Source organism: Pteropus vampyrus, unplaced genomic scaffold, assembly GCF_000151845.1.
Source record: "Pteropus vampyrus isolate Shadow unplaced genomic scaffold, Pvam_2.0 Scaffold18, whole genome shotgun sequence".
Lineage (NCBI taxonomy): Eukaryota > Metazoa > Chordata > Mammalia > Chiroptera > Pteropodidae > Pteropus > Pteropus vampyrus.
Genome location: NW_011888799.1, coordinates 7,622,703 through 7,641,670, shown reverse-complemented (window position 1 = coordinate 7,641,670; position 18,968 = coordinate 7,622,703). Strand labels below are relative to the sequence as shown.

The window sequence follows — 18,968 nt, the reverse complement described above, 5'->3', positions numbered from 1 at the left end:
GATGCCTTGTACTTGCTGAAAATTACTCACTTATTTTAGTACAAAATTCCTTTTAAATTCCTTGAATGTTCTAGAGTCTACAGCTATTTAGGAAACTTCATATGATTACTGTAACACATTCTTAATTGTTATATTATAAAAATTTGGTATATTATAAAAATCACTCTGGGAGAACAAATTAACACCAAAGAAAACCTTTATTTTTTAGGTTACAAAATAGAAAATATACTGTATTTTTATTCACTTATGTAATTCAGAGAAAATTCTGGGTCAAACTTAAATAAACTTCTGATTAGAAGATTACATCAATCAGGATTCTGAGTTGGCTCCCTTAATATTGTAGTAACATAATCTCTCTCTGTCCCTCTCTCCTTCTCACCCTCAGTCTCTGGTCTCCTCCTCCTCTTCCTCCCCCTCTCCATCTTCCTATCCCTCCTCCCTCTCTCTGAACATATATCCAAGCCTTTGCTCTTTCTCTGATTTTCTGCCTCTTGAGTAACTGCTTAGATTATTTTTGTGTGTGGACATGTATTTAATGACCCCCTGTAAGTCAAGCAAAATCAACTCAAGAGGAAAGATTCCTTTACTTACAACATTTTTTTCTGATTGTAATTCACTTAAGAAAAAAATTAAAATGTTACTAAAATATGTAACTGAATAGTAAGCTTCCTATAGTGCTCCCTCCAGAGATAAATACTATTGAAAGTACACTGTATCTGCTTCCAGACATTTGCACACATTGTGGAGTGTGTGTGTGTGTGTGTGTGAACATAAATGGGATCAAGGTACATACATTCTAATTCATAACTTGCTTTTTTCAGTTAATAATACATTCTTGCAGCAATAATTATTTTTTAGGAGAGACAAAAAGTAGCACATATAGGAAAGTGCCAGGAGTCTAGAAGAACAAATCACAAAAGAGAAATAATATGACCTGGTATCTTCAGGGAAAACTTTCTAGAGGGGGTGCTGCCTATACTGAAAGGGAAGGAGTTAAATTATCAGGGGAGGGAATGGCTAGCACTGTAATGTGGGAGGGGCAGGGGACAGTAAAAACAAGGCAGATGTGACAAAGGATGACATGAGTAAAGCAAAGACTATGTTACGTTTTAGTGAAAACAATGTCTGCCTACATAGAATGGGCCAGATTATGTCTGTGTTTGGAAACCAGGCATTTGATCTTCATTTTGATGCAGTGATTATCTGAGAGCCATTTGTGTCAGTTTATAATGCAGAGGAATGAAAGATGGTGGGGAGGGGGCAGGGGCGGAGGAGGGCCTACTATTTATAAGGTCTTACTAAGTGTAAAGGCCTTTACTCTGTTTTTATTTAAAGCTTTGTACCCAGATGGGTTGGGAGAGTTAAAATTTAGAAGGAACCAGCTAGGAACCTGTTGCAGTAATCCAAGCCCAAAATGATGAGCTTTGCAGTGGGCATAAAGGCAGGGAAAAAATCTACCAAATGTTTTGAGGGAGACTCTTGGGTAGGGGAATCTACTAAAATACCAACCCAGCAAGCAGAACAAGCACTCACCTGGGTGGGCACTGACTGGGTTGCCTCTGCAATGATCTAGGTAAACTCTTTAACTTTTCTGGACCTCAGCTTCCTTGTTTACAGTGAGCTGAGGATACGGTTTCTAAGTTTGTTCAGGATTCTGTGGTGTTTACTGATCTCTAAGTATCCGTCTGCAAATAGACCACAACATACATGATCTTGCGTAAACATTCCATAATTCACATATTGTCTGTTGCTGGATGCTGCAGCCCACCACTCCTTTTGAAATTTCCAAGTTCAGCAACCAATTTCTCTCAAACATGAAGTAGTTGGTAGCTTACCATTGGCATTTTGCCTTTTCCATGCAGAAAAGACTTTGCATTTCAATTGTAAGACTTCTAAGCGTAATCAAAATATGATTTAAAAAAAAAAAAACTGAGGTGGAAGTGAGAGCAGATAAACTTTCATCTTGGTTTAAAAGTTATGTTCTGTGATTCTGCGTTGCCGAAGAAAGATAAATGTCATATGTCTTGAGAAGCCGCCAAGAGATATGCCAGCACGTAGCTTCTATAACTATTACATATGCTTCAGTGAAAGCATGTGGAGAATTTAAATGAAACTGCATGCTGCATAAGTAATCCAGCCTCATACCTCAGACTGGTATAGGCAGGGGCAAATGTTGATTGTCATTGCTGCAAGTAGTTTTCAAAGACACATCCAATTTCACATTTATTGAAATCAAAACTTTTCACTGAAAATTTAAATTAACAAATATATACTGAGGGTCTTTTGTGTTCAAAGTTTTAAACAAACAAATTATACTAGGTACTGCATCTGTAGAGATATTTGCTTCCCTGTTTTCATTTAGGTAGGACCCAAAAATGAGTTCATTTGGCATGGAATTCTGCCTTCTAAGTTTGTTTTACAGTAACCAGAAAAAGCTGTAACTTCTTGGTAGTGAGATGAGTGACAATTAAGCATAACTATTCTCTTTTACATTTTAAAAAGCCATTCCAGTTAAATTTTAAAATATTGTTGAGTGGAAAATTTTAAGAGTAATTTTTCAAAAGTAGTTTTTCCATGTATGCCCCTATATGGTAATACTTGCTGTATTGTAATACTAGTAAAGTTCAATTTCAGAAAAGCTTGTGTATGTAGCATATTTTTATGAGTGTTCAAGAGCACTGTTGATACTTTAAGAAACTAAGGACTGGGTAGACTTGACAGATTAAATAGAAGACGAACTGGACTTGCAGATACAAGAGCATGACTAATCCAAAGATGACCTTACATTCATGTGGCAGTCTGAGATCAGAAAAGCATTGTGTAATTTGAGAATGTTCAGTATGAATAAAAGCTATTATAAACCTACTGTGATTATTCAGTGAGATACCTCAGACTAGGTCATTTAGGACCAAGTTTTCCATGTAGCTTTGCCTCTTTATTAACTATATGCTTTAATTTTTTTTACTTCTCTAAATTTCAGTGTCCTCAACTAGAATTTGAAGCTATTAAAACTGTTTATCTTAGAGGTTATTGTGTTGCTCTATGTAAATAGTAGGCATTGTTATTCTGATCATGCTTTTTCACTAGGCTTATGATGTTTCCCCCTTACATCTTTTTCCAGAGATTTCTTACAGTACCAGGAATAGAAAAGGACAGCCAATGTACATGTTAATGTGGAATGGAATAAGTAATCCGAATAGAGGCAGAAGGGAAAGTGGAATTAGGACAACACAGGAAATAAATCCAAACTTACTTAATAGTTGGCAATGTCTTGATTTTTTTAATGGGTCTTTGGTTTAAAAAAATAAAAGCTGCCTACCCTCTCTGGAATTCATACAATTTGATTACAGATATTACAGTTTCTGATTTCAGATCAACCAGCAAGGATTTATATGCATTTCTTTTGCCTCAGCCTATCGATCCATCTGCCCAGTCATTCGGCTAGCCAGCAAACATTTACTGAGGCCCAGGGAAGTCCAAGCTAAACATTGGCCAACACTGAGATCATAGAAGCAAAACATAGTTACTGTTTTTAAAGAACACAGAGTCTATGAAGGTTAAGTATATACTGCTTTTACCAGGATTTAAGGTGTTAGTATAAAGGACAGGAGATAATATAATCAGATGTTGAATGATTTGGATCCTTTTATAAGGCCAAATTTGTCTCTTTCTTTTGGTTATTTGAAACAGTTGATGGGGAAGAGAGAGGAGTAAACAAAAATTAGTATGATGCGCATATCTGAATCACTCTCATCATCATCTTCACATCCCAGTTAGTGTCTCTGATTTCATGTTGAGCTTACTTGACCACGCTTTGAATAGCGTGCATGCCTTTTCATGACAGGGCTCACACAGAAAATGATAATATTTTTATGCGAAACCAAGATAAATAAACAAGGCAACGTATACCTTTTGGGATTCTGTGCCCACCCCCTTGTGTGGCATCCAGAAGGTTGAGGAGAAACAGTATCTCTACACACTTGTGATAGGTTTGCAGCACAGCAGTCCGCTATCGGGTACATTACAGTTTGTACACTCTGCACTAGATTATCTCCAGGTTGTGCGTTTTGTGCTGACCCCGGACCTCACTAATTTGATTTTCTCATGAACAATTTAGACATGTTAATTATAGTGACTATATGATACATTTTAGTAATACAATGTGTGGAGTTTAGAGGATTCCAAAGAAAATTATTGAAGTAAAAAATTATTGTAGGTTGAAGATAGCTTTTTATAATGAAAATAGGCCAGTTCAGGAATTGGAAGTCCTAGGTTTCAGTTCTAACTTGGTCATTTTTGACAAGTCACTTGTCTCTGAACCTCAGTTCCCTTATCTTTAAAATGAGAGTGATTGAACAAGATAAACTTTAAGTTACCCTCTATCTCTAATATGCCGTCATTTTGTACTGCCTATAAATCTTTGATTTGGAGTCAACTGCTTTGCACTGAGTGTTTGCTGTGTGCTAGACTCTTAGTAAATGGCTTCCTATGCATGCCCCAGGGCCAGCTTCATGGGATCTAAGGTTCCTGCTTAGATGCTAGAGAAACTGGAATCAAAGAAAGATGCTTAATGAAGAAAAAAGAACAGGCATTGAGGGGGGCTTCTAAAAGGAATGAAGGTAGCTAACAGTAATGTAAAGGCCTTCAACATCTTTTAAATGTAGTCAGATGATAGGCTTTGCGATTGAAAATCTTCCAACTAGCTATACACCTCATTTAATTAAAGCTGACAACATGGCAAAGTTAAACTCTTAGGGTTAAGTTTTCCTGACTTTCATTTCTAGAAATACCTATCACAGATATATCAACTATCTGAGCATATATGTAAAAGTCAAATCTTGATTGTCCTACTTGGTGGAAGAAAAGTTAGTGTTAAGAATCCCATTAGGAACTTTCTGTCTTCAGATAATCTGTCTTCAGATTATCTAAATTCTTTCAGTCTAGCATGTGTTGGTTGGATGAGGCTGCCTAGCTGAAGAGTAGCAAAGAAGACCTGTAGTAATAGATGATCAAGGACTGGCTGCATTATGGTGATAGTCATTTGCCTTTATTGTAGACTAAAATGGTAGCATTTGTTCATTCCACAAATATTTTATTATTTAACATGTGTCAGTTATTTTCTAGGAGCTAAAAATTCAAACTTGAGAGGTCCCTGCTATAGTCAGAATCAGACAGACAAATGGACTAACTGACAGGCACAATACAGTGTTAGCAGTCTTAGAAGTGTTTTTAATAAACAGATTAGTAACTGATTTGTTATGTTCAAAGCACATAAATTCACCCTTCCGTACTTCCTATTTTCCATTAGCAAAAAAAAAAAAAAAAAAAAAAATTCATGTACCAGATACACTAAAAAAGGACAAATCTAAATTATGCATTCACATACCAAAAAAATACTTTCTAAGTACATAAAAATTCACCCAATAATACACCATTAAGAAAACATGATGTTTCGGATATATACAGAAGAGGATTCATATGCACATACATATGTATGTATGTGTATAATACACACATAATATACATATGTGTGTGTAATATTTACTTGTACATGTTCAAAAAGGATACTTGAACCTAAAGGGTAAATAAAAATGTTTAAAATAAACAAATCAAGAGGATTTTGTATCAGCACATATGTGTGTTTGTATGTGTGGGGGAGATTTAGGAAGGAAAGAAGGGAGGGAGGAAGGGGTGGAAGAGAGGAAAGGGAAAAAATACTCAGTGATCTTAGAAGGAACCACAGTAGTTAGTAAATTTTACCTTACTTCCCACCTCCCATCTATATCTTTTCTGTATTGAGCTGCAGCTAGTGTATCATTATTCATTTCATCAACTGATATATCATTGGAATTCAGTTGACTACTTACCCAAATCAAACAAAATGAAAAAATAATAATTTTAGTTTAAAAAAATATAAAAATATCCACAGACGTTATAAGTGGTACTTATGGACTCCAACAACCGTGATAAAGAAAACTTGCTGAAAGTCCTTCCAAAGCAGAAAAAAAATTAAAATCTCAGGGAATTTTTTCCTTTACTGGCCAGAAATTCATTCCAAGAAGTACCAGCCTGTCTCATTTCAAAATGCTTCCCTCGCCAAGGAAGCGGAAGCGGTTGTATTCTTTCCCACCAAACTGTGGGCGAATTATAATTATCCTACCTCGTGTGGGACAATGAAGCAGCAAACATCTGCTGTACTGAATCAGAAACCCACGAATGAAGCTGTACCAAACTGTGAATCATACCTGGACTCAGATGAAAGGATTTGTGTTGTGTTTACCTTTTTCTTTATTTTCTTTGCAATTTAAAATATGGATTTGTTAGCTCTGGCTCCATGTTCAAACTGAAGGGAAATACATGGATTCCATTCTTTGACTCCTATTTTAATATTTAAAAATCTCACCTTTAAGGCAAATGGACAGTAATCATTAACAATTTGATTTGTTATCTCCTCACAGTTTCTTTAAAAGGATGGTACAGTTAAGAAAATTTAGAACTGCACAATCTATGAAGCAGGATCCTTTAGTTTTTTCCTTCTGCTATAATGGCAGTAACAGGAATGGAACATGGCATTTTAAACTTTATTTCCAAGAGAAACAAACTTCAAAACTACTGTTACTTATAATTTTATGTATCATGGTATTTATGGCAGTTCTAAACTGTTTACCTAGAGTTAGGAAAGGAAAATGGAACTTCAATTCTAAGTTTTAGCTGTGAAAACATATATTCGTCTACTTGCTTTTTAAAAAAAATTCGTGTCTTTTTATTTTTATCTATTAGAGAGCAGAAAGACAAACTCGAATTATGGATTCAGCTCAATATGCAGAATTCTGTGAAAGTCGACAATTAAGTTTCTGTAAGTAAGCATTTAACTTTGCTTCATTATATGTTTAAGAGATTATGAGTTACAGATATAGTAAAGTATGACACAATCTCTGTTCCTTAGAAATGGGTGAATTTAGTATATGTAACAGAACTGTTACAGGAACAGCCCCTGCATTGTAGGGGTGCCCATAAAAGATTTTACCCCACTCTTACTGTTTTGCAATTAATAGGAGTTTTAAAGGGTGTGAATAATACACAGAGAGCCATGTTAATTATTCACATTACTTTTAGTTAGAAAAAATCCATTTTTCCTAATATTCCCGTTTTACTTTCTTTCCCAGTGTCTTAGTCATATTCACACTATTATTGCTGATTATACTTGACCCAGAATGGACTCGTAGTACAATCATGACATTTAAAAGCCCCTAATATGTATTCATAAATAACAAATTTTTCATTTATTTATGCATACTCATATTACCACAGAGGAACATATCAATAATCTCTTCCATCTTTGTCTGTAACCTCCTGCTGTGGCACGCATTCGGTGTTAGCCAAATTCATTAGTCCATGCTCTTGTAATACTAATAACCACGTGGTAAAATGAATGCTGTCCCATCACTGCACACAGGCTTACTAAAAGTACACTAAGGCTCATGATAAATAGTGGGCTCAATTGTATAGCAGCACATCCTTATAGCAAGAGTTCAGTAATGACTAAAACTCTCAGGGTAAAGGTCAAAGAGCATGTGTGATGAAAAGTCCAGCTACAAGTCTGACAAAGTAGCACATGACCCCGCTCTGAGGGATTATAGACACAATGGTGTCTTTAAACGAAAAGCTATTATGTGGTCACAATAACAATGTATTTGATTTGGAAAAAGAAAATGAGAGCTTCATTTATAGATCATAAAGTGCAAATAAATGACACATTTCAAATAGTGCCCCATGTAAATGTCAGTAAAATATAGGAAAACATGTTTTGGAAGATTTTTTTCCTAACTAAATATACTTTGCAGTCTGACTAACAATTTGGCATCATACATCTGTGAAGCATTAAGTAAATGACACTTCAGATCATGGCAATTTCAGCAAATGAGAGGTTTTTGTATTGTAATTTTTAGGTTTAAAAATGGCATTCAAGTCTTTTATAAGTATAAATCTGCAGTTTATAAAGTAACATTTAGTGCTATTGAACTATTTTTTTTAAATCATATTTTAAATTTAATTCACTTAAAGGAACAGAAGTGCTATTTGACACTAAAACCATATAGTTATTAAAATTTTCTAATACATCTTTTATTTGAAAAGCAGATTTTTAATAACTCAGTTTTTGTAACAATAATAAACTGTAACAGATAAAAACTGATATTTTCCCTTTGTAAAATAATTATAGTATAAACAGTATATTATGCTTAAATTTTTCTTTAAAGAAGAAAGATTTGGTCATTTAAAAATATTTCTCTAAGCACCTGTAGGTGCTTCATTTTGAAACCTTAGTGGGAAAATCTATTTTGTGTTTGGGAATGCTTAATCCACATGGGTCAGCAAATTCAGAATTGATACCCACGCTGGTCAGAGTGTTAGGCTCATTTCATTCCTCTTCTTCCGATAAATTACCAGGCTGTAGGAATTGTGATCTAGTCATATATCTTTCTAAATAGTTGATAATAGCATTCACTAATTGGGACTTCTGGTGCATTTTAAAATAACAAGTCTATAAGTTTATAGGCTGAGGGTAAGTTGTAGAATCGGGACATTGGTCAAATTCACCAGTCTTTTCTTTTATATTTATATAAGTCAGAGAGTCATTTCCCTCAAAGTCTTTAAAGCTTTAATCTAGTTACAATTTGGAAACCTTTTTGCAATCCTTTTCTTTCAACTTGTTTTATATGTGAATTTTGTAAACAAATATCTCGATTTTCTTTTTAGTCAATCTGAAAGTCTCTTTATTTTAATTGATGAATTTAATTTTAATGTATTCAATTACTTATACATTTGGGTTTATATACACTGTCTTATTTTGTGTTTTAAATTTACTGTGCTTTTTTTTTTGCTTCTCCTCCTTTTATTGATTTGATTAGATTGAGTTTTTTCCATTCCATTGTTCCCCAGTCATTTCATATATATTCTATTTATTATTTTAGTTGCTATCCTTAATTTTTTAATATACATCACGGACTTAAAAATTTAAAGTTGATCAATAGTAAACTTTTCTTCTTAGCCAAAGTTTGTTTTTCCCAGGGCTTTGTAAGTGGTTAAAGTTCTCATTTTTGTCTTAAAAATGTCTTTATTCTGCCCTCATATTTCAATGATAGTTTAGTTGGGTAGAAAAATTTTAGGCTAGTAGTTATTTGTTAAAATATGATTTTGTTATCTCTGTTTGTGGTAAGAATTCTGCTGTCTACTTGTTCTATATTTTCTCTGTAGGAGATACTAAGAGAATGAAGATACATTGCCTCCAGGTCCTCTGTTACTTGGGGAAATGAACAGACTGGTGATCAGTAGCTGACCAATAAATATTTATAGAAGGAAAGAAAGAAGGAACCTGTATTCTTAAAGGTCCCAGAGAAAACTATGCCCTCTGAGGAGGACTATTCTCAAATAGTCTTAACCCAGAGAACAGTGGTTTTGAGAAGGTTAAAATAGCAGAAGATTTCTTCAGACTGGAATAAGCATTACACAGGGTTCTGAGGGAAGGATCAGGAATGGAAAGACTGGTGAAAAGGGGTGAGGCAGAAATAATGTAATAGTATACAGGGATGAGAGAATGGAAAATTGGGAGAAACTTGAATTTTACTAGTGATCATTGATGAGAAGGATACAAGAATGTATAAGAATTAAGTAACCTTAAATTTCCATATAGAATCCTGTCCGAAGTTGTTTTAATTCCAGCACAGGCCAGAAACCCAGATAGTGTCAGAAAGCTAATAATCCTAGGAGATTTTGACCTTTATTCAGGATTCTATTTAAATTGTCGATCAGTTTCCAGGATATATTGAGAAGAGGGGTGAAGGAAAAGGAACTCATTCATTCTGATGCCCCTTCACTTCTCAATGGAAACAATCTATCATGACTAGGGATGTCTGTACCTCTTTTTCTGGAACCAACAATGTCTTAAAAGGTTCTATCTCTGAAGGTATCCTGTTCCAGGTGACAGGAAGAGAATTAACTCAGAATCTTTTCTTGTTGCTGAAATAGCAGTAACTCAAGTAAGTTTATGGGACCTCTGTGCATCTTTTTGATGTATAGAAACGTTTAGAGCCTAACCTTCTACTGAAGAAATATCTTTCATCTATTTGTTTGTTCATTCACCCATTTCTTCTAGAAATATTTTTTGTGAGTCTTCTAATGTCAGCACTGTTCTTGGTGCTGGGGATACAGTGGTGGCCACGTGATCGTTGTCCCTACATTTTCAGTACTTAAAATCTAGTGAGAAAGCTACTAATTTCTTTGCTTAGGCAGACAGATCTGACGGAATACTAAGAACTATCCTTACTCTCGCTTTTAAAATAAATTGTTTATTCCCTCTCCCTCATAGTCACAAAATATCTGTTTCTGTGTTCCTAACAATCTGTCAAAGGGAGAAATGAATAAGGTACATTTTATTGATCTTGCCAAATTGCTGTCTGTTAACTTTAACTTCAGAAGTATTCCACAGATGTTAAACAAGTGTTTGTGAGCTATTGCAGCTTACTAGTTAGATGGAATGTGGCATGTCAGAGAGCATTTAGAAGATTGGTTACTTTAGGGAGATAGCTTTAAGGGGGATTATCATAATTCTGCCACAGCTGACAACTTTGGATGTGCGTTTCGATAGCAGGACTTAAGGTCTTCTGTGATTTATTTAGAAAAAAACTCTTCTGTATGTGGAATCCATGAAGATTGTATCCATAAGGATCAAAACATCATGCCTTAAGTTACTGTTAAGTGTTTTATAGACCTGCGGGACCAGATTAATCAAAAGAATAATCAGTAGGGTTTTTAAAAGATGATTATGTTATAGACTTGATAAAATCTTCACGATCAATCTTTTCCCTCCAGGTTGCTAGTTAAATTAGTAATATATAATGAAGGCCCTATATCAAGTTAGACTCTGCTTAGCTCTGTGGCAGTTTAGAGATATTTAACGGAGGATTCCATATGTGCTTGGTACTGTTAGGTCTGCAGAGAGACGTGACACATGGTATTTGCCAATAGAGAACTTATAATATGGTTTAGGAAATTATAAGCAAACTCGAAAGGATATCTGATGATATAAGCGTTCAGTAAATGACTAGAATGGAGTATATCTTTGGCCTGTATGGGTAGGATTCTTATGAATGAAGAGTGATAGGAAGGCATTCCATGGAGGGAAAGGAACAGGGGCAAACACAGAAAAGATTATACTCAAGGCCACGTGACATTTTAATAGAGAATAATGTAAAGGCAGGTTTGAATCATTCTGGATGGTTTTGAAAGTCAGGCTTAAGAATTTGGACATCCTTTGTAATCAGGAAAATGTAACCGCAGGCTTAGATCAGGCCAGACAGCAGTTTATTCTATTTGATTCTAAATTTATGATTTTTAACATGTAAGAGATGCATTTTGAGGGGTATTAAAAATACAATTTCTGTATGTTCCTTTTCTTGTAACAGGTTCTTTCTAGCAAGATTTTTTTCCCACAGGAATAAATAAAAAGTTACATCAAGCAAATAACTCTTCTTACTCTTGTTATAACATAAGCTGTGGCCAGTGGTAATTTATAACTGATTCTGACACAGCAGAAGTGCTAAACATTAAGTAATTTGGCATACTATGTTATGTAGCATAAATTCAAAATAAAGGACCCAAATGCATAAGGAATTTCTTGAGGCTAGACTAGACGCTAATAAAACTTCAAAAACTTTGTATTTTGTATGTATTATCTTTCATATGCAGTTTTCAAGAGACATATTTTTCACTTTGTGATAGTAATTTGCAGTATTAAAACACTTCAAAAATTAAATGTTCTATACTTGTTTTTTTAATGGCTAGCCAAAAAAGCCTCCAAATTTCGAGACTGGTTGGACTGCAGCAGTATGGAGATAAAACCCAATGTTGTCGCTATGGAAATTTTAGCATATTTAGCATACGAAACTGTGGCACAGGTAAGAATTTTAATCTGTCACATCAAGCCATACATGGCTGCTTTCTCCTTATTTCTATCCATGATCAATTCTTCTTCCACTTGCTGCTCTGCCAGGAATAAAAATAGCCACGAGTTTTCTCCTACGACCATCTTATCATTTTCTAAAACATTTCAGTTACGTTTCTTTGCATCTTCAGCTCTGGTGGATGTAGAGTAAAAGTGACTGTTTCTTGCAACTTTATCGTTACCAAAAATGAAATCCTGCATACTTTTTCTCAACATTGAATTCTAAATATACATGCCCTGTTTAGAGATTACTTTTGAGCTTTGAAAAATACTTTTTTAGATAAGTACAATCTACCGAGTGCTTGCAAAAATCTGAGTCTAGAATCAGTGCCCTCTGGCAGTTTCTCAGAACATGGTCCTTAGACCACAAGTAACATCATCTCCTTGGTTCTTGTTTAAAATATAAATTCCTAGACTGCATCCCAGAGCAGACATATTGATTTAGAATCTCGGGGCTTGAAGCCTAGAAATCTGTGTTTTAAAATGCTGCTTTAGTGATTATGAAATAAAGTTTCCCTAGAAGGTCAGAATATATCATTTCTATCCTTTGGTAGGTTCATTTACCTATCAATGAAAGCATACGCTCATGTCCACAATACAGAATTTTAGGCAGACAGTATTATCAATAACATTTAGAATGTATTGCTTTTAGTTTTGCCACTTCAGTGACATGCATAGTTATTTCCAGCTATGTGACTTCATTTTCATTGCTCTGATCTTCTAGTTAGTGGATCTGGCTCTTCTTGTGAGGCAGGACATGGTAGCCAAGGCGGGAGACCCCTTCAGCCATGCCATTTCGGCAACCTTCATTCAGTATCACAACACTGCTGAGGTGAGTGTCAAAAAATCTGACAGACACATCTGTGGATTTTTTTTATTTGTATTTCTATTTGTAGTTCTTTGGGAAAGATTATGTAGGAATTAATGGACTTTAGTCAAAGAATCTTAATACATTCGACATTCAAACAAATATTAATTAAACACTTACTGTGTGCCTGCCCTAATGATCCACTTAATATGATGCTTTTTTTCACCTTTCCCCTGCCTTATTTAGCTTTCCTAGCCCTTCAGGGAAAGAAGGGTAGTGGCAGAGCACTTTTCATTTCCGTGGGAGATGAACAGCTGATTTTGGTAATTGAATAACATTGAGCAAAGTTATTTATTTCTTTGTGACTTAAAGATAAGAGGATTATTATTATTCAGATAATAATAATTCTTGGCCTTTTTTGATAATTTTACATTCTAGTTATCGATCCATCTCTAGACATGATTTAAAGAAGCATGGCTCCATTTATCTTCTGTGTTTAGATTGGCCCTGTCATGTGAAGATCACATCTCTTCTGATCCAGTTTATGTTATTGAGATCCCAACCTATGAAGACTATAAAATCTTCTTGCCAACTTTAAGGCTTTGTATAATTTTGGTATAAAAAATACTCTCTGTAATTGGCATGTGCCTAAAAACCATAATGAAATATTATCTATTGAATGAATTTGCTAATATTTGACCTTTTTTACAAACATAAGCAGTTTTATAGAATTCAGTCTAATAACCACAGAGAAGGCAGCATGGAGGTTAGGTTAACATCTGCATGTATATTTGTGAAATGAGCTTTAGATCAAGTTGGGTGAAATGTATAACTCGAAAGTAGATAAGCCCCTTTGAGAATCTGATGAAAACTATGAACCATTTTCCCATTAAACACATTTGCAAATTTTGCATACAATTTCAGGGTGTTCAGAACCCTCTGAAACCATTCTGTGGATCCAAGGGATCGGTAAACCCTGTGAACCCAGAGGTTTAAGTATCTCTGCTCTAGGATACTTTATAAATCTACAAAGATACATGCCTATTTAGCACATTATTACAAGCCAAAAGTTTGACATCTTTTTATGCTCCTTAAAGAATCAGATTAGCTTGGAATCCAAGTAGGAATTAAAATGTTTATGCCTATTAAAATCCATTTTTTTCCTTAGAAAAGGTCATACATCATTATCAGTCAGCATACTTTAAAAGTCCCTAAAGCTTACGGAGTTGATTAAACACTATTTGTTTTCTTTATGTTACAAACCCAAATTATGATGTCAAAGAACACCCTTTAAAATGTCTTCAGTACATTTTCACTTTATGAATATGTGCATAGTATGCTTTTCATTAACATCACACAAATTTGTTGTAACATTTCTAATTGAAGAAATTTACAGCGAACATAACAAGCCTAGTTTTTCCTTTAACATTCAAGGGGTTGCTTGCATGGCTAGGAAAACTCTTCATTTCCCCCCCTTTCTTGGTTCTCCAGGGTGGCCAAGCTGCCCTGGGCAACTTCTCAGCAACCACAGCCGCTGTTCCCAGCTACCCAGCAGTTAAGAAAAATGGCCTATGTGTGCTGAATTTCCTGGGCTCTCTGGGAGGTGGGAGCATGAGTGTCGGAAAGCATCCCGACTAAATGTGTTAGTACAAGCCTCAAGCTTTTTCCTGGCCTGCCAGACACCCCTCCTCCTATGTGACTGGTAGTCAGAATGAACATTCAGTGCGACTGGAAGTCTTCTTGCTCTTTATTACTTCACATAACGCAAAGAGAATGGCCACCCTAAGTAAAGTAGGAGCTTTACTCATCAACATTACAAATCAGCAATCGACATCAAGGGCCTGCTTCAAGGACTTTACTAAGATGGGTACAAAGGGGAATTCCGGAGACTGATATGATGTCTTTTGAGGGAGGTAGAATATTCTGTAAAACAAACAAGGAAATAAATGAGCAAGCAAACAGTTTCAGATAGCATATACTAATTTCCAAATCAGTGGCATAGACATTACAATCAACTTCAAAGAGGAAACTGGGTGTTGAAGGAAAGGTAGGACTTTGATGAGATGATAAAAGTGGGGAGAATACTCTAGGCCTCAGAGGCAGCGTAAGTATAATTGTACAAGGAAAAAACTCTTGATTAAAATATTCAAGCAACGGATTCTTTGAGGAGGGGTAGTAGATATTTCGATGAGAAAATTAAGGTCTTAGATGCGTAGTTATTAAGGAAGAGTTGAAGGTTTCTTAGTTAAAGGGCTATAAGTTCAAAAGGGTGGTTTGAGACCCAGCTGGAGATGCTATGCATAGTGGATTGGAATCAGAACCTCCCGGCGTAGAGTTAATACAAATGCATTTCATTTTAATGATTGCAATTTCTTGAGCACTAATTAAGCTTGGGTTTCTCATATTAGATTAGCAAATTTAATATTAATTTAACTTTCTACATTTTTTTCTAATATGTGCATAAGAAGCAATGATCTTTAGGAGCTGTCTTGGTTTTCCTTAGAACATCTCATGCCAGATTAGCTTTATCTTTCCTATTTGATAATGTTTCCAGGCAAGCAGATCAGAGAAATACTCTTGAAACCAATATCTGAATTTCAGCAAAACATTTTACAAAGTTTAGAGTAATTTTTTAAATACATTACAGAGAACTGTAGGCCAGTAGATGGTATGGTTAATATGGCTGATAGGATGAGGTAGATTAATAATACCGTATGTGAAAAAACAGAGACTTTTGTTTGCCTGTAAATTTCTTAGGAGCCAATATTATGATGTTACCGATAAGGCAACTTTGTTCTATTTTAGTATTTAGGCGACATCTTATGGGATGGATGTTGACATAGTGGAGAATGTCTAAAAGGGAGTGATCATGGGGTGAAGGAACCAGGAAATATGTCTCATAATAAGTGGTTGAAGGAACCTGAGGTGTTTGACCTATAGAAGAGAAAAAGCTGTGAAATATAACAGTCTTCAAGTATTTGAAGTGCTTCTACATGGAAGACAGAACAGACTTACAGTCATAGCCAAAGTATCCTGATAGGCGGGATTTTATGAAGGAAGGAGCTAGATGTGGGAGGAGCTAGAGGTATCTACAGTGACCACAAGGTATTCAGTTTAAAGACAGCTGGTCAGATGTAGAAATGTCCGTATCTGACAAAATCTGCAGAAATTTGAAAGCTGTATCTGAGTAATCCTGATTTTATCTAAATGATTGACAGATTAAAAAATAAACATATTTAAACCCTTAGGGAGAAGGTGGGGGCATCATTTCTGAGGACTGGATAATAATAAACTGTGTTTTTATATTTGTAAGCGTCAAATAGTATTAAATCCATGAAACATTAAACAAAACTGAATGTTAGTAGAAGTCCTGGTCACTCAATTTCAAAGCCACATTTCTTTGGGCAGTGGTCTTGCATGAAGTCTTACCCAGACTCTCCTGAGAATACACCTCCTCCTACACCAACAGCTCCGCCATCTGGATCACAGCACTCAGGGAAAACCACATCAGGATCCCTAGGGAATGGGAGTGCTGGACAAGACTCAGCTAAAACCAAGCAAAGGAAAAGAAAAAAGGTTAGTGATTTTTTTTTTTGTTTTTTTTCAGATAAAGAAGATCTGGTTGAGTTCTCTTCAGAGATAGGGAAAATGTTCTGTTTTTCTCATAATTCAAATTTTTAGAAGTAGCCAGTTTATACTTAACCATACTTAATGACTTCTACCAAACTTTAACAGCTTTCTTTTGGACAAAGCAAGATATTGATTTTTTTTACATTTTATTTTAAAATTTTTCAAACATACAAAAAAGTGAAAAGACTTATAGAATGAACATCATATATCTGCCATCTAGATTCTACAGTTAAAATTTTACTGTATTTACTATATTAACTATATATTTACATTTACTATAGCTATGTATCATATTGTTCCTTTATCCATTCATCATTTTGTCTTTTTGATACAATGCAAAGAAAACTGAAGACATCAGTATGCTTCGTACCTACATGTTTCATTATGTATAATTTATTTAAGGTTCTTTTTTTAAGGTAAAGTTTATAATACAGCGAACCACTCAGTTCTTAGGTATCCCATTTAATGAATTTGGACAAATATGTAAACTTCGTTGTTTTCTAAACCCCTCTCAAGATATAAAACATTACCATCAGTTCAGCAAGTTTCTTCATGCCTCCTCCCAGTCAGCTCCTGCCATCATTCTCAGAAAAGCAGCAACTATTCTGATTTATTTCATCATAGATTAGTTTTTTCTGTTCTAGAAGTTGATATAAAGAGAATATAGTATGCATACTCTTTTGTGTGAAATTTTTTTCACTCAGTAGGTTTTTTTTCTTTGAAATTTATATTTTCAGTAGGAGTGCAATGTATTTCTCTGTACTGCCGAATAATGTTCCCTTGGATGAATATATCAGTTTCATTCTCATTTTGGTGGACATGTAGTTTGTTTCCAGTTTTTGAGGTATTATCAATAAACCTCTTATGAGCATTATTGTACAAGTCTTTATGAAAAAATGTTTTTGTTTCTCTTAGGTAAATAGCTAGGAATGAAATTACTAGGTCATAGAGTAGGGTATGTGTTTGGTTTTTAAAGAAACTGCAAGACACGTTTTCCAAAATGGTTCTATCATTTTTTTTTTACTTTCACCAGCAATACTTAACCATACTCAATGACTTTTATTCAAACTTTAACAGCTTTCTTCTGGATAAAGCAAGATGAGAGTTCACTGGTCAACATTTGGTATCACTGTTTTTAATTTTAACCATTCTAATGGATATTTAATAGTAACTTATTATAGTTTCAATTTGCATTTTCCCTGGTGACTAATGATGTTGAGCATTTTTTCATGTGCTGATTGGCCATTCATATATCATCTGCAAGGAAGAGTCTCTTTAAGTCTTTTACAAAATATTTTTGAGGGAGGATTATCTTTTATTACCAACCTATAGGAGTTCTCCATGTGTCATGTATAACAATCCTATTTCAAATGTATGTTTTTCACATATTTTCTCTCAGTTTGTGGCTTACCTATTTATTGTCTTAATGGTATATTTTGCTGAGCAGAAGATTTGAACTAATGATGAAGTCTAATTTATCTAATTTTTTCTTTTATGTTTATTGCTTTCTGTGTTTTGTCTAAAACCTTTCACTGCTCCCAACTCATGACAATGTTCTCCTGTGTTTTTTTTCTGGGGGCTTTATAGCTTTAGCTTTTATATTTATTTTTTTCTGTATCATCTTTCTTTATTACTGTAGTTTTATAGTAGGTCTTAAAGTCTACAAGTCCTCAAACATTATTTTTCAAGTTTAATATGGATATGCCGTGACCTTTGCATGTCTGTGTAAATTTAAAATCATCTTGTTAGTTTCTATCAGAGAGGAGGAGGGAGGGGTGGAAGGGAAAAAAGGAAAGCCTTGTGAGATTTTGAAAGGGATCAGGTTGAATGTTTTCATCAATTGGGGATATGATGTGTTAACAATACCAAATCTATAATCCATGAACATGGCACATCTCTCTCTTCACTTATTTATATTTATGAAACCTCTCTTTTTATCACTGAACTCTAGTTTATCTGTTCTTCATTCCTTTTTGATGATAAGAATTTCCTTTTGTTATCATTTTCCTTTTTTGTTCTAGTAAATTTTATTTAGCATTTGTTATAGTGTAGTTTTGCTGGTGATGGTTTCTCTTAGTTTTTCTATTTCTGAAAATACCTTTACTACTCCTTCATTCCTGTAAGATATTTTCACTGGTTATAGAATTCTGGATTGGCAGTTTTATTTTCAGTACTTCAGTGATATCATTCCACTGTTTTCTGGCATTAATTATGTTTAATCATATGTCAGTAGATTTTGTGTTATTGTTTCTGTGTGCGTAACCTGTTATTTTTCTCTGGATGCTTTCAGGATTGTGTCTTTACATTTGGTTTGCAACAATTTCACCATAATATTCATATACATGGTTTTCTATGTATTTATTCTGTTTAGGGTTCACTGAACTTCTTGAATATTGGTTTATGTCATTAACCAATTCATGGGAATTTTCAGCAATTATTTCTTCAGATATTTTTCTGCCTCATTCCCTCCATCCTCCACTGCTGAGACTCCAAGTACATATTTATTGGTTACTTTGACATTGTTCCACA

The 18,968-nt window shown here is 34.6% G+C and overlaps 1 protein-coding gene across 4 annotated transcripts in view; it reads left to right on the top strand.

The window, feature by feature from the left end:
• SUPT3H (SPT3 homolog, SAGA and STAGA complex component) overlaps positions 1 to 18,968 on the top strand; it is a 449,818-nt gene that overhangs the window by 338,910 nt on the left and 91,940 nt on the right. For all 4 annotated transcript variants that reach the window (XM_023527667.1, XM_011354759.2, XM_023527664.1 and 1 more), the window contains 4 exons: positions 6,781 to 6,856; positions 11,842 to 11,954; positions 12,726 to 12,833; positions 16,218 to 16,385. In XM_023527667.1, coding sequence (XP_023383435.1) covers positions 6,781 to 6,856; positions 11,842 to 11,954; positions 12,726 to 12,833; positions 16,218 to 16,385 — 465 coding nt within the window. The remainder of the gene's footprint in view (positions 1 to 6,780; positions 6,857 to 11,841; positions 11,955 to 12,725; positions 12,834 to 16,217; positions 16,386 to 18,968) is intronic.